Below are 17,781 nucleotides of genomic sequence, written 5' to 3'. Positions count from 1 at the left end.
AAATTTCATGATTAATAATCTTATTGTGTAACTACAATGTTTTTGTATTAGTAATTTCTCTGTTTACAAAAGTTTATAGCTTTACTGGATAAAGATGTATTTGTTTTTTAAATTCCTTAAAACTACCATTGAATATAGTCTTCATTAGATACAAACCAGTGTACTGTATTATCCATTTGACTACTGGTGGGCTCTGGGGATACAAAGAAAGCAAAATATATAAAAACAGAATTCAAAACTTTACAAATGTAATTATAATAATTTCATTGAATTCACTTTGAACAAAAGTTTTTATAATAACCAGTAGTTGTTAAACAACCTTTTGATCATTATTTGTTCCTACTATACCCTTATGTAAGATAACATTCATGGTTATATAAATCAAATACTATAATATAATGTAATAGAAGGGCTAGAAGTACAAAAGAATCTAATATTCTTAATCTTTGCTGGTTTTATTATTTGCCTGTGCAATGTCAGGCTCGTCGGCAAGTACAATATAGTACAATCTGACCAGCAGTATGGTGGCATTTGAATAAAAAAAATACCCAATATAAAGTTACTGGCCAGCACAAAATATGATTTAAGTGGTTTTTGCGGGTGCTGAGTTTAAATATTTGGTCTGTTTTTTCTGAGATTTGATTCATTGGCAGATTACCATTTGATATTCAGATGTGAATGGTACAGTTTCTTAGAGTTAACATTAGAAAATATTATATCTGAAAAATTTAAAATATATTTTCAATTCCTCTCTACTTGACCATTGAATTTTTGCTATATTGTACCATTCAAGTATCTCAGTAAATGCGACAGTGGTAGGCTGAAATAACCAAACTCTATTTAGTTTTTGTTCTAATGTTTGCTATATTATAGTATTTGATTTATATAACTACAAAGGTTATCTTACATAAGGGTTTACCACACCGAGTGATCAATCTAACACATTTTAAAAATACTTTATTTCTCTAATGTACACAATTTAAAGAATTTTTAAAATGTGTTAGAGTGGGCACTTGATGTGATAAACCCTTATGTAATATACCTTTTGTAAATATAAATTAAATACTATAATATAATAAATAGAAAGATATTTGGAAATATTGAAATTATTCAAATTATAAAAATCTTACTTCTGTTATGTTTATGTGGCATTACAACAAAATAAATTGGGAGAGTATATGATAGAAGGTGTATATTACAATAGTTATGCTGTTACTATCAAACACATACTGTGTTTCCCCGAAAATAAGACATCCCCTGAAAATAAGACCTAGTAGAGGTTTTGCTGAATTGCTAAATATAAGCCCTCCCCAGAAAGTAAGACCCAGCAAAGTTTTCATTTGGAAGTATGCCCGCCAAACAGAACACCAGAGCATGCAGCTGTGATTCTTTTTAGCCTGCCACCGTTATCCCCTACCTTTACCGTCTGTTGCAGAGCAGCTGCATGCAGGACACGAAGACCGTCACCTACCACCAATCCTGATGTTCCCTTCCGCGGCTGTCACTTGTAAATGTGCAGGCAAGGCAACAAGAGGCCCGTCGCCTGCTGCCATACCGTACACTGTCCCTGCTATGCTGTACGAGTGTGCTGTGGTGAGCTCCCCTGGTGGCTGGAAGCTGCCATACCATACGAAAAATAAGACATCTGAAAATAAGACCTAGTGCATCTTTGGGATCAAAAGTTAATATAAGACACTGTCTTCTTTTTGGGGAAACGGGGTATCTTAACAGATAAAAAATTAAATTAAAATTATCATTGAAAACCAAAATTCAGTATATGTTAAGATAGGACAGAATATAGTTATTATTTATTACTTCTAATAAAGGTGAGTTTGTAAGTTCGGGAATTTATTTATGGTGACTAGATTCTAATATTTGTCATTTAAGTTTACTACTGTTACTTTGAAAAAACTTAATGTTTGTTGATTATTTTTGTTTTGGACATAATTATTAGTTTTTGTGTATTAGCTATACAATGAGAAATCGGTTTAGAAATGTGGATTTGTTTGTTATGAAGTGCTTTAAATTCTGCCTGTGATAGTCTTTATAATCATATTGATATTTATATAGTAAATAAAATATGTTTCATTTGCTATTATTTTGTTTATAAGTAAATGTTAGGGAAGCCATAGGCAAATTTTTTAAAAGTTAAATTAATGAACATTGCAAATTAGTGGAAGAAGTATAAATCAGAATAAAGTATGTACTAAATTTGAAATAATGTATATATATAAATTAAGGAAGTGGTGTAGATTAAATTTTGTATAAAGATAAAAATAAATTCTTTTAACTAGATAATGTATTTATAAATAAAATAGAACTTAGACATCAAGAGTTTCTAATTCTCACAGAATGAAAATCATTGCTGAAAAATGAAAGATGTAATAAATGTTATATAATACAATGTCACTTCATGCCAACGTTTATTATATGATTATAACACTTAATGTGTTGTGGTGTTATATGTAATGCCACACACATTAAGTGTTATAATCATGTAATAAATGTTAGAAAGTTTTTGAATAGAATTTCAGTTTATTTCTTTATGATTTTCTATTACAGAAAATTATAAAGAAATAAACTGAATATTTAGCAAGTGAAAAGTTAAGCCCACATAAAAATTTTGTATAAAGATTATTTACATATTATTCATAACTATTAGAACAAATTCTCTGTATTATTTATTAAATTAGTGTGATTCTTATTGTTGTTTTATCAAGTTGTAATAAAAATTTTTTTCATTAGTTTTTCTAAAATTCATTTCCATATAAATAAAATATTTTTTATTAAATGAAATTCTATTTGAACAATAAAAAACTTTAATCAAAAGAAATCTTTGAAATTTATGGTGTTGCAATAACTATCAGAATTTGTTTATAAATGAATTCTAAATAGAATTTATAAAAAATTTTAAAAGTATATTTATTTATTTTAAATGGCATGTTTTGATTGATATGCTCAATCTGGGTTTGATTGAGAATATCTAATTTATTTGATCTGATATTAAACTATATTTTAACAATTACAATTATTTTAAGTGACTTAATAATAATTAGTTAATTTGTGAAAACCGTTTGTGTTTAAACGTTATTTAACAATTTATTATTAATTTATGTATAAAAACTGTAAATGTACATTTAATAACATGAAACACTAGTAAATTATAATTAATTATAAAATATAAACTGCTTTAATCCTGTTTATATTTTATCTTATTAATCAATGAAATTTAATTAAGAATTTTATGATGATAAAAATATTCATGCTGAAGGATTTTTGTGAATATTTACTGTACAAAACAATAAATATTATAAATTAATAATTGTACAACAAAATGAATTTTGACAGGATATAAATGACTCAAATGTTTGAAAATCTTTAATTTTGACAAAAGTTTATTTATAACATATTAAAATTGGATCATAATTTATTGTGATTTATTTAAAGTTGTATAAAGTTTTAAAGACCAAATATATCTGATTTTTCTCCGAAATAAACAAAGTGTAATTTCAGATAGCAATTTGAAAAGTACCTATTTTATTAATATGTATATTTTTGTTATTTAAATGTTGATTTTGACGTCATACAAGATTTCAAATTATTCAAACATTGATCATCAAAATTGCTGTATTTTAGTTAGGGAATAGTATTTATTGATAATTTATAGTATTTGTGATGCAAATTTCAGACCTATACATTGGCATCTGGCTATCTGTCTTTCATTAATCTCAAGAACAAGTTAGATAGATGAAAGTCAAGACCAGATATGGAAAGATTAGGGGTAGGAGACCCTGATTAACTATTTAAGAACTTCCAGTCTGGATTGGAAGTCGCATGATTTCAGTTCAAAATTTTTCTCCACAACGGAGTTAGATAGATGACCAGCATGGCTTGATTGTCATTAGGAAATGTACAGGAGCAAGACATTACTAGAATCAAGAGCATATAAAATTACATAAATTAAAATATTATTAAAAATTGCAACTCTGCATTGTGGTGGTGATATTACTGTATATTATCTTTTTAAGATAAAATGTTTTCTTTCAGTTGTTAGCTTAGGAAAAGAATGAATTATTTCAAATAATCAATAGAAACAAATACCTTAAGTCCTCATTGCTAATGATTGCTTTAATTTTATAGATATGTCACCTAATTTTATTGAAATATAATACTAATAAAATTAAAATTATATAGAGTAAGAATTTTATTATATAATAATGCATAACTATAAAATTCTTTTATTCTTTTCATTGGTTATTTTATTAATTTGATATGCTAACAAAACCAGAATCATGTATATTTGTTTTTCAAACCACAGTATAAAAGATAGTATCATAAGTATAAAATTGGGTTTAATAATGAAAATTTGAATGGAGAATATTATGACAACACTTAATATTCAGTTTACAAGCAATATGATTCTAGATTCTTAGTTTTCAAAAGAAATGTTTTTCAGATTTGATACTCACTGTAAAATCTTTGTTTTTAGTTTTTTAATTTATTTATTGCATAGATAAGATTCATATTTATATATGTTCATCAGTAAAAGATTTTGAGCAGTTGTTATTCATAGTTTGTGTTACATTTTTTTTATATAAATTACAAAAATATAAGGCCATAGTAATTGGTCAATAAAATCATTAATGATATGTCAGAAATTATCATGGATGTTACTATAGGATGTCTCTCTTTGATAACATCTGCCTATTGTTTTAAGACATGCACAGATTGGTTTTAATGTACAGAGTGATCATAAGTAGAGTAGGTGTTCAGAACTCTGTAGATAAAGTTTTTTCAAAGTTCAGTCACTAGGGGCAAAATTTGGTGCTGCTTTCTTCTTGATACACATATTATATATTATAATCTAATGAATTTCGGGTATAAAAGTAGTCACAAAATGTTGTTTTCTACATTTATTATTTGAGTTTTTATACTTAATTTCTCAATATCCCATTATCCTACAATCTCAATTTTTTTTAAATAAAAAATTTGAATTGAAATCAGGGTGTGTTTTTCAAACGTTTGAAAAGTTTAACATTTCTTCATTAACCAAAGTTTAATTTTATATATATATATATATATAATTAATAATTCAAATATATTCATGAACTTTATCAAAAATTTAAATATTTAAGTTTATTATAATAAATACGGCTGTTATATATAGCTTGTAGATATATAGACTGTTAATGAAAATATTGCAAAAATAGCATATTGTAATATAGCAAAATATATTAGTGTTTGAAAAGTTTTTAAACAAAGTTTTAGAGGACAATATTTTAATTTGAACTGTCTTATTGAGAAAAATGTGTTGAAAGAGAAGCAACATAGTTCTTTATTATTAAATATATTTTCTATTGCTTCAGTTAATGGAATATTTCAAGATGAATATTTAATTAAAAAAACATTGAAACATGTTAACTGGAATTGCATGGTATTGAATTTTTCTTGTTTTGAACAGGTTTTAGTTTTTTTTTTTAAATGTATAAACTATACCAGAAAAATGTTACACCGTTGAATTCACTTCATTACTAAAATAATCTTACATATGTAACAATTTTATTACTAAATTTAATCCAAAGTGATTCTAATAAAGATAGGTGTATTCAAATGCATGAATGAGAACTATTTGATTCTTTAAAGTTCTCATTTTCCCCAAGAACTTGTTCTAGATATTCAAATACTTCTACATTGTGATCCTTACATGATAGTGAATAAGCCAGTTTGAGAATAAAGAAATAGTATCTCACTCTGGTGTTAGAAATTCTAATCACATAACAACTTTATGTCTGTATTATAGTAATTAACTTCTCAAGGAATTTTAATATTTTATTTCTTTCTTAAGTTTTTTCTTTATAAAGAAAAGACACTGTGGCCTTTGGCCTTTTTCAAGTGTCCACAGACGAAAAAAATCAACAAATAATAATTCAAAAGTCAATTAACAAAGCTACAACAAAACAAAATTTTTACTGTTATTTTTAAAAACTCTAACTCGATATTTCCATATGTTTATTACTCGGGTTATTCCAGTGTATTATCATTTGGAATATCAGTGAATTTTCCCATCGTGAACTTGATCAATTAATAAATTGATTGCTCTAGTGAATTTTAACTTCAATTTCTGTAATTATAGTAATGTTAATCAACTTTTTCTCAAATACATTTAGTTAGTTACTAACTACAGTGGGTGATCGGTTAACGAACATAATCTGTTCCAAGACTTTGTTCACTATCTGAATTGTTTGTTAAACAATTATTGATTTACCATATGTTTTTACGGGAATTTGATTAATTCATTCTGCAGACTCCAAAAAATAAAAAAATATATATACTTTCTTACTACGTTTATTTATATGTAATAATAAAAATACATACATACACAGTCTTGCATTTTTATCAGTCATGTTATTTCCATTTGTGAGGATTAAAGAATATGTCTAATGTCAATTGCTTTTCTCATTTCAGGATTTTTCAGAAATAAATAATAGCGTTGTAATTGTAGAGATCCCCAAGCCTATTAACCTCAACTTGTTTTGGATGCCATTCTAAGACCGTTGTTCTGACATCTTCCCACATCTTTAAAAGATGTTTAAGGGCAGATATTGGCATTAATCCTCTTTTTCAGAAGAAAACCTATCTTGCAGAGTTTCTGCCGGTGTTTTTCATTCAAGAGTTCTTGGCATTCTTCTGTTGTTAATCAGTTTCAGGAACCATTATGAGCTCTTCAATGTTCTTTACTTCTCAGATGCGATTTTTGTTACTCCTTTAGCTGCTTGAGTCTTCTTGATTATACTGTATTTTTCTTAGATAAGATTGAACTGCAGCCTAATGTAGACCTGTTCAAGCCATACTGCCCAGCAGCATCAGACATCTTCTGCCCACTCTCTAACTTTGCTATTATACATTTCACCTTTCGAAAATAAAAACTGACGCAAAACTTAACAACAGTCATGCGAATACTATAAAAAAAAATTGTTTAAAAATAAAAGGCTGGAATTACAAGGGAGAGTTTCAAAGTTTAGAAGAATACTATCCAACAGGGTTGAGCATCGATGTTGACGTCTTCTGCACTCTGAAAAGTTTTGAATTGTTGCCTGAATATGAGGGAAGACCAATCAGTATTCATTATTTGACGTTTCTTCTTCTTGTGTTTGTTCTGTGAGGTGTTCGTTGTCCGAACATAAAAATCTTTAGTGAAAGTGTTCATTATCCAATTTGTTCGTTAACCAATCACCCACTGTACTTTGTTCTCAGTATGAGACAGGTTGGCAGCATTGTGCTACCTTATTCTTACTGTTTTCAAAAAATTAATTTGTTGCTTTTTCAAAAATTTGGTTCTCAGAAACTCGGATGATTCTTAAAAGTATTTGATTCTGCTACTGGTTAATTGTGACACTTTTACCATACTCTCTGCCCTGTAGGCACTTGTTTTTTTTAAATAATAATGCTTGACTACAATAATTACTACTACTATAATACTATAATTTTAACATTGCTTTTCTTTAAGCATGGAATTTTAATTGCTTTCTTAAATAATTTTTCTCAATAAATGTTCAAATTAGACTTTTCACAATTTATTGATTTGATACAAATCAGACAATAAAATTTAAAAAATTTCTTGAATATTCGTCGAAAGTAATAGTGTTTACGCTGTACTTTATTATTAGTTTTCATATTAGGTGATTTCACTTAAAAGCATAAACAGAAATTTAGTTTATAATTTCAATCAGTATTTTAGTTCCTAAATAAACAAAATTTTATATGAATTACTATTACATTATAAAATTAAAATAATTCTTTTAATCTATAAAAATCGAACTAGTGACAGTAGATGTGACTGATAACTTGGATATATTTAATTAAATGTTAATCATATGCCAAATTATGAAGTTTTTAATTAATTAATAAACCAGTAATTTGACAAGAAATTAACACAGGATGTCCAAGAAAGATCTAAATTATTATAAAATTTTATTTAAAAAAAAGAAGTGCCTATTGAAATTTGGTTTTCAGTAAAAGAAAGATTAACTGAAGTTTTTTTAGTACAAAAATTGAAGTTGTTTTGTGTACATTCAGCGAACCTCAACATGTTCTTTAGTTACACAAAGAATGTCTCAGTATCTGATTTGTTGCCAAGTGTTGTTTAGCATTTTCTGTGTAACATTGGGGTTTGCAAGAGTTATCCTTTCTTTCAAAACAGAACATTACATCATATATGTAATGTTCAAACCAAATCAGTACCAAATTCCACACAAAAAGACATCCAATGGTGTTATCCTGACCACTACGGTGTTAGTCCCTGTGGCCAATCCATTGTTCAGGAAACACTATATTAAGCAAATTACATAAGGAAACTGCCCAGTGAGGGAATGTACTGTCTTGCTGAAACACTACCTGGCAGGAAATCAGTTATTAATTGGACATTCTTCATGCCATTTAAAGAGCACATTTTAACTTAAAGTATTCCAGAAAATGCTTATTATTAAATTAATTGATCTGATATCAGATTCACCAGGTAACACTGTGTTTAAAACATCAATTTACAAAAAAATATATTTAAAAATTTTATTGTTATTGATTTATAGTAATTATATCTAAGACTATATTATCAATTGTCCAGAATTAACTTATTCAATAATCATTTTGTCAGTTTTTGTAAAAAGGAAAAATGGATATATGCATTTTACAATTTATAATTCATATAACTTGACTTGAAATCATTATTGAAATATCAGATAATGAAAATATTAAATTATATTTTTAGAGAATAATCAGCATAACTTTTCATTGCTTTTTTGTTTTTTTCTTTTTCAGAGTAAAGGAGGAATTTTAGCAAAAGCATGTGATTATATTCAGGAGCTAAGAAACATCAACTCAAAAATGCCAGAAATATTAAAAGACAAAGAACGCTTATCTGTAGAAGTTGAATTATTAAGGCAGCAATGTGAAGAATTAAAAAATGAAAATCAGATGTTAAGAGCTCATTTGCAACAACATGGGATTGCAGTTGCTGATCATGGACCAAGATAATTGTAAATACATTTCCAAATTTTTTATTTAATTTTTATGTTGAGAATATTTTGTGATTTTAATTATCTTTTGAAAGTATAGAATGTAATGTAATATATTATTCAAAATGGCACACTGTACCAATTAGACAAAATATGTATGTATGTATATATATTTTGTAATTATTTAAAATAAACATTTTTAACAAATATCCACTGACATAAAAAGATATTTTAACTGGCATTCAATTGAGTTTGGCTGCTAAAAATCAGATAGATAAAATTAATTATTACAGGATTGTTTAAGGTATTCAAATTTGAAATTAGCAGTATGTAAAGTATTTCTAGAGTTTTTCTCTTCTTAGTTCTTTTTTCTTTTGTATTCATAACGGCAATGTTTTTGTATTATTTTATTTGTTTTCTTAGTTCTTCAGTTCTTACACTGAATTATTTTCTAGGAATAATAATTAAATTGATAGAAGTGATCTATGTAATATAATGGAAGAATGCATGAACTATTGGATTGATGCAAAAGTTTCTGGAGTTTTCTAGATATATATATTTGAAATTGTCCAATACATAACATCTAGAAGTTTTTGTGGGAATACACTATGTAAATAAAAAGTATTTTGGTGCACAATCATAAGTGAAAAAATATTGTGCGCAATACCAACTTTTTAAATATGTCAAGTTTGCCAATGCTTTCTTGTGATCAAATTTGCATGTGTACACTTTATGATTAACAGTTTGGTATAAAAGTAGCAGAATGTTATCATTGTATGGTGCAATCATTTGGCAGGAATATAGTCTCCAAGTCTACAATCTATGATTGATTCAGTAAATTAAAAGCTGACAACATGAAGTTGAAGATAAACCATACTCAGGAAGGACTTCCATCTTATTGGATGACAAGCTGCAGCAGTTGGTGGAAACCAACCTATTCCTGATCATCAGAGAAATGAGCTTGGTTGTAAACAGTTCACCATAATTAGTCACTTACCTGACATTGGAAAGGTCTGTGAGATTAATTTTTGAGTTCCTTGTAATCTGAATTAAGATGATAAACTTCATGTGAAGGTGTACACTGAATCTCTCCCTAAGGGTGCATCCATACATTCACTATTTGGTAAATACCTAATATTTGTTTTTCACCAAACTATTTGCCAAACTGTTTATCACTTGATGAGCGCGCACACACAAACATTTGATTATTTGCCAAGCATCAGTTTGTTGCAGGATCAACAAATGTTCATTCCAAGTTCAAAAATAAAAAAAGTAGATGTAGTTTACAAAAGTCTAAAATAGCAATACTGATGATCAAAAACTTAGAAATAAATGGATGTATGGATGGACAAGACAAATGCATTGAGATGAATATTCGTCTGCTTTGATTCAACACAGTTTAACAAGAATTGGAAATGTTAAATATCAAATATTCATCACAAGTAAACCATTCATAGTACTCAGTATTCATGAAATGTTTGCTCAGAACTTGGTAATTAGTGAATGTGCAGATGTGCCATAAGAAGCGTTACTATATTTTGCTTGATATCATCATTACAAAAGATGAAAACTGGTGTCTGTATATCAACTTAAAGTGCAAAAGGCCATGGATAACTGTCAGTCAAGCAGCACAGGCCTTGCCAAAGCCAGAATTGCATCAGCACAAGGTAATGCTGTGTATTCGGTGGGATATTTGAGGTCAGGACCAGTCTAGTCCATTGGAGATGCTTTCAAAGAATATCATTATAACTTTCAAAATCTATTGGGGTCAGCAGCAATATAACCTTACTTACCAAATCTTATTTGATACCATTGAAAAATTTTTACATTATTAAAAATTAACCCATGTTTAGGTAACTCTTGCACAACATGGTTTTGGAAATCTTCCTTACAAAATTTCAATATTTTTAAGTGTAAATTTCATATTCAATTTTTTTTTAAATTCAAGTAAGCATGCATTGTCTCAAATTTGCCCATGGATTAGAACATTGAAATTTTCAAATTATTTTGTGCCTTTCATCAGATTTACTTTAATGAAAACTGAATAGTACAATTTTTTTTTTCCTTCCATGACCTAGGTTTCCGATCAACCAGGTGACATTGTTGTTGCTTTCAGACTTTAGCTCTTAACACTGCACTGTGTTTTGTTTTTATACATTAATCTTAGTATTCAGTAAAGTTTATTTAAATATTTTTAGATAAGTGCTATTAAACTTTTTTTTTTAACTGTAGGTAAGCAATAACTCATAAAATGATGAATGAGATATGGAAGTACAGTAGAGAGTCCAAAATCGGAATCAATTGGGGACTGGGGTTGTTCAGATTAGTGATTTGTTCGGATTACCAATTATGTACGAAAAAATATTTTAACCTATCCGATGTTGAAATTTTTCTCCGTTGCGTGTCGCTTCGCATTGAATTTTCGTCGATTTTAAGCCTAACGAAAATTTTTATAATAATAATCGAGGCTATTGTATTGTTAAAAATTATTTCTTTATTTTGTACAAACAAAATAAATATATTGAAAAATATAAAAACATAAAAATTATATTTTAAAAGTAAATCTAGTATCAAAAAAGTTCGATTCAGCACGACACAGTCTGACTGAAAATCGTTCAGATTACCAGCAATTCCGATTAACGACTCTCTACTGTATTACTCTGTAGAACACAAATTCTGGAAAAAAGTCACTCAGTACTGTACTGAACAAATGTGACCTGCTAGAAAAAGTTTTTTTGATAAAAAATAAAACTATGAAAATGTTGCTGATATTCTGATCAAGATCAACAAAACAGCTGAGATGATGATGAAAAGAATCATAGTTTGATCAGCTCCTGTACTCAAATATTATAACAGTTTACTTCTTTTCATTTCTTACTCAGAATGCCAATATTCTCTTCTCAAACCAGATCATTTATATACCAACTGCAATACAGATTAAACCTTTTACAGCATTCCTTTTTGGGCTGTAATTTGAAAAATTGTAGACCTATAAATTTTCACTATCATCCATCCATCTTTCCTTAATCTCTAATGGAGTTAGATAGATGAAAGATGAGAACAGATGTGGAAACCTTAGGGGCAGGAGGCCCTATTCATGTTTTCCATTATTCAGTGTAGCACTTGCTATCTGTTAACGGGTGTGTGAAACACTTAACTTCCTGCTGACTTGTTAGAAGGAACACAACGGCTAGCATCTCACTAATAAAAATGGATCACATTTTCACAGCATCTGTTATAAATGTTTTGAGTATTTGTTTGGAATCTTATAAATCCCAATTCTAGCTTTTTAAAAATGACTATGATGAGCTATAAGACTCATCTTTAATAGCTTCAATCAATTTCAATGAGGAATATCAGAAAGATAGATTGAAAATATCTGGCTATGTTCATGACATCGTGCCTAAATACAGTGACAATATTTTCAAGCAAGCATAGGTCAGCTGCACTGAATGATGTCTGGAGTTCTTTAAAATAAGTTTTGATATTGGTTGCTGTTTTTAATGAATTCATGAAACATTTACTAGTTCTAAAACAAAATTATACTCAGTAAATAATTAATTACTTTCATTCAGAAGATCTTTAACAAATAATAGTGATTAAATTATAAAGGTACACAAAACAATGTGCTGTGAGTATAAATATGTTGTAGATTGCATTATAAAATATAAGTAATAAAAAAAGTAAAAATACTATAATAATTAGCATTATATAACCCACATGTTGAAACTTTCAGCAAAACCATTATATAAAGTTTTACCATGTGGGTTATATAATGCTAATTATTATAGTATTACTTGATATCTAAAATCAAGATACAAATAAGATAACTAAGAAATTCAGTCTACGTATCTGACATATGAAGACGAAAAGACAATTATGCCTGTCAAATTCTTTCAGATAGGCAAAAGTTAAAAATATGTTTTTTTTAAAGCTATATATAAACTGTCATAAGTTCTTTTATTTGTATTTAAAAGAAAATTTTGATCTAGTTCAATTAAAACCTTCAAACATGGTGCTCATTGTCTTAGCAAAAGCTAGCATTCTTCAACCTCGCTAATGACATTTTGCAAGCGTTTTGAGATGGTGCTGCAAGCAAGCTAAAATGTGGAATGAGTTTTATCACTACGCTGATGTCTCGCTGAATAACAGAAAATGTGGCATATATGAACTACCAATGCAAACCAGAAGTTATGTTGTTTCAATTCAAAAGTTTTCTCCTGAAAGGTATTAGATGACTGGAACAACTCTATTGTTAAAGGAAAAGTATGATGTTTGGGGACAAGCTGCTATTAATTTGAGGTGGAGAGAATATATATTAAATTAAATTGATTAAAAATTGCTGCTCAGCATTGTTACATTGTCACAATAGAAATGACTTTGTTGTATCATGATAGAATTGAAGCAGAGCCAGAAGAAAAAAGTGATCCTTGCACCTCCTGCACAATAGAGACCATCCTTGTACCTATATATTAATATGTGGCTAGAGTATTCGGTAGAGGCAAACTTAAATATGGTGGCTTTTGGATAAGTCTTTCATTAGTCTGTTACAAATTTCAAAATTATAAAATCACTTTTTATTAATATAATGCATATTATATTTATAATATAATTTTTTTATAGTTGTGTGAGTGACAGTTTTCTATGAATTTATTAGTTTACCCCTATAACAAGTTTGGAATTTGGCATATACACACCCTCTGCCTCTATCTTTCTACTACCCTGCTTGAACCTGTCAACTATGGGAGAGGTGATAGGCAATCCTCATAACTGCTAGCCATGCAAGTTGTGTTGCTTGCATTGTCCAGGTACAAGAGATGATCTTTCCACTTGCTGACACGGAGATGCGAACAAAACAAACATGCACACGTGAACAAAGCACTCTCTATTGATGGCTTTATTCTTTTTGTTCAATTTTTCTCCCCTCAATTTCATTAGATGTGCTCACTTGTGCTAGGGAGCATAGACATTGTCACTTTGACTCCACTATATATTGATAACAATATCATGGACTGCTATTTTTTTACACTTAAGTGGACCCTCATTGCAATTAATGGAAAATGCAAGGGAAATTTTTATCAAAATCAGCCTATCAAATTTTGATATCAAGCTCAGTTCTATAAGCCCATCAACAAAGTGATATCACACAATTTGTGTGATATCACTTTGTCGATGTACTCTGCTACAACCTTGTATCTCAAATGAAGTTATTGATCACCATTTTTTTAATAATGTTTTGGATTCTGCATCACAAAGGGAAAATCAATTAATCAAAATTAATCAATCAAATTTTGAGATCAAATGTAATGTTGAAAGCCAGATAGAAGATGCTTTTGCTAATGCTCTGTCTCAACTAGACTTTTATTCTTGCATTTATAATTGTGGTTTTTACTTATGTTTTGTACTTTCTTTTAGGTTTTATTAATAATTGCTCTTTTCTTGTTTGTAACATTCAGAATGTCTACACTTTGCTTACGATTTTCTATTTCTGTTATGAAAACAAAACAACAAATCTCGTTTAAAGAGAGGAGGACACCATTGTTTTATGGCATTTTCAATGTATTTTGTTGTAATAAATACATAAAATTACAGTACACACATTTCTATATTAGAATTAGAAAAATGAAACAATGTTATAATGTCATAAATAGTTTTGAATCAGTTAGGAAAATGTATTAATGCTGTTGTAAAGCAGAAAGTAATGCTGTGTGTCCATATGGAAAAATACAGTAATCTATTATGGATTGTGAATTAACAAAACATAAAGACCAAAGTATTTAGTGAAATGAAACAGATCCTGTGCATATAGATAAGATTTTTATTAATTTGTCAATATGTAGTTTGAATGTTTAATTTTTTTTAAGTCAAAAATGACTCAAGTTGTGAATCATGTTGATTTAAGGATGAAAAAAAGAAAGATAATTTGGGAAAAATAGTGAATAGCACATAGAAGAAGATTTAGATATATTGATTCTAAGATTTAAATTTTCTAGCTTATCAGCTTATGTAATTATATCTTGTTTAACATAAGTGTGTGTGTGTGTGTCTGTCTGTCTGTCCAAGAGAAATATCTTAGTACAGATATACTAAAAGACTGGATTGCTTAGTGGGACTATACTTAATTCCCATTATGACAGTAGTGCAGTATGTATTGAAATTTTTAACTTTTATTTTGAAAATGTGTAGGGGAGACAAGGGAGGAGTGGGACACTTGAATTTTCTGATTTCCTATTTATTTATTGTAATTCTTTATTTGTCCCCAAGTGAGAGTGACTGTGCTTGTATTTTCATATAAAATGGCTGATGAATTGTTTCAACAGAAGAGAAGAGAAAATTATATTACACTGCTCCAGGTAAATATTAATACCAATATCTGATGTAATCTAAAATTTTATGTTAAAGATAACTTTTAGTGCTTATTACAGGAAGTGAAAGCAGTATTTTAATAGTACAATTTTGTTATATTACTTTCTTGCTATTTCTGTCATATGTTAGTTATAGCATAATAGTATAATACAAAACCTCCCAGTAGGGAAGTCTGGGACACTGCATAATAGAGAGGAATGGGACAATGTCCCACTCCTCCCTAATAATAATTTTTCTGATGTGGTGCTAAATTTTATAGTCTTGTTTTTATTTTCAGGAAAAATGCCACATAAATGGAAGAAGAAAGATCCAACAAAATCAACACCAGCCAACAGTGTGATTCTTCGAGCAATGAACATGGTGTGTCACAAGGGAAAGAGTATAAGGAAAGTTACAAAAGCAATGAATTTATCAAAATCAGCACTAGCAAGACATGTAAAATTTAATAGCATTTCAGACAAGGAGTCTGTAGCATTTCAGTCTAATCTCATTTGTGGAATGGTTTTCTCTGTGGAGGAAGAAGCAAAGTTAAGAAATGACTTGCTTAGTGAAAGTGAAATGCACTATGACCTGACAACAGTGTAGGTAAGAAATTTGGCATATGAGTTTGCTGCTGTCTTGAATAAAACATATCCCAGTTCATGGAATTTCAATAAAACTGCAGGATATGACTGGTTCGTGGGGTTTATGGGATGTCATTTACAGCTTTCATTGCAATCACCAGAAGCCACTAGCTTAGGAAGAACTACTAGCTTCAATAAGAATATTGATGACTTCATGGACAAACTGAAATCTATTTATGAAAAATATATTAATTTATCTGCATATAATGTCCAACAAATATTTGCAATGATTGTTGGTTCATTTTCTTATGTTCTGTTAAATGTTGATTCACAGTATTCTGAATAAATTGTTTATTTATAATCATGTGGTAAAATTTTCTTTTAATACCTCAAATCAAGCATTTCAAGGAAATACTATAGTAAAATACTATGATACTTTACAGCAAAACCTTGTTGATAGTATGATTATCTCAGTAAAACTAATATTGTATAGACACACACACACACACTAGTAATAACTATTTATATTTGCTAAATGAGTATTTTAATATCAATTTTATGTGAATTTGTTATCCTTTTATGAACTGTCCCACTCCTCCCTTTTATTAGGGAGGAGCAAGACATTTGTCACAGAATACAAAACTTATAATTTTTCTAATGAATGTTAGCATTGAAACTTCCAATACTTTTCAGAAGATATAGATGGTTCAAACTAACAAGCTAAAAAAGAGACTTAAGAGTTCTTTCATTGCTTATGTTGTTGAGATACTTTTTCAAAAAGTGTCCAATTCCTCCCATTCCTCTTCTACTTTTGAAAACTTTGTGTATTTAAGTATGCAAAGTTGCAGACATGATTATGTCAGATTTGTAGCTTGGCTAATGAGTCCAAATCTTATAAATAAGACTGTAAAGTCTAATTTATAGCAAATAAGCTGTATTATTGCTCATTTATGCAATTCTGTCTTAATGACTCCTCCTTTATTAGCAAATATTCTGCTAATGAAAAAAGCATTCCTTTAATTCTGGAAAAAAATGGTTTTGATCGTAGAATATTCTGCATTCAAAACAGCTTTGTGCCAGAATTTAAGAATTCAATCTTACGATGAGAAGTACTTTTCTTGAGAAACATTTAATCAAAGGCTAATAAAGAAGGGACTCATTATTTATACAACTCCTGACAAAAAGTATTTGAACATGATGTAAAAAAATAAAATTGTTTGGTTTAAGCTCATTTTACAAGAAAATAAAAATGTAATGTTCTAAATGAAAAATATATGTTTTATTTATTGGATTATTGAGTGTTCATCCTTTTAATTTCAAATGAATAAACCAAACCATTCTTTCAAAAAAATTTTTATATAAAGCAGTATTGGAAAAAAGTATTTGAACAACAACAATAATAATAATAAAAGGATCACACAAAATTATAGAAGTTAATATTTTGTTGATCCTTCTCTTGATCTTTTTCAGCTTTTTATGCATCTTGGCATTGTCAAAATTATTTCATTGAATAAATAACATCTCTAGACCCGATATACTATAAGCTAGACTCAACCAAATGTCGAGTAATAAGAGATGGTGCCTGATGCTTCCCTCTAGTGCCAAATTGGCTGCATTATTTAGTATTTAGCCATATCTAGCCCGATAGAATTCGGCATTTGGTTGGAGTCTAGATTATTTCATTGAAGTTTTTATTTTAGCTAATTTTAATGGCTTCTTTAAGTTAGTGCTCTTTCATTAACCAGTATTTTCAACTTTCCATAAATTTTCAATAGGTTTAAATCTGGGCTGTTTGCAAACAGCCCAGATCAGGTCAGGTTAATATTTTAATACCCTAATAC

The 17,781-nt window shown here is 28.6% G+C and overlaps 1 protein-coding gene across 5 annotated transcripts in view; it reads left to right on the top strand.

Moving 5' to 3' along the window:
* The window catches only part of LOC136979555 (upstream stimulatory factor 2-like), a 61,078-nt gene that overhangs the window by 39,771 nt on the left and 3,526 nt on the right, over nucleotides 1-17,781 (top strand). For all 5 annotated transcript variants that reach the window (XM_067275560.1, XM_067275562.1, XM_067275559.1 and 2 more), the window contains exon 6: nucleotides 8,815-9,032. In XM_067275560.1, coding sequence (XP_067131661.1) covers nucleotides 8,815-9,030 — 216 coding nt within the window. In that variant the 3' untranslated portion in view covers nucleotides 9,031-9,032. The remainder of the gene's footprint in view (nucleotides 1-8,814; nucleotides 9,033-17,781) is intronic.

Source organism: Centruroides vittatus, unplaced genomic scaffold (assembly GCF_030686945.1).
Source record: "Centruroides vittatus isolate TY-2023 unplaced genomic scaffold, ASM3068694v2 contig_628, whole genome shotgun sequence".
NCBI lineage: Eukaryota > Metazoa > Arthropoda > Arachnida > Scorpiones > Buthidae > Centruroides > Centruroides vittatus.
Note: the sequence above shows the minus strand (reverse complement) of the source record. Positions and strands in the feature narration are given on the sequence as shown.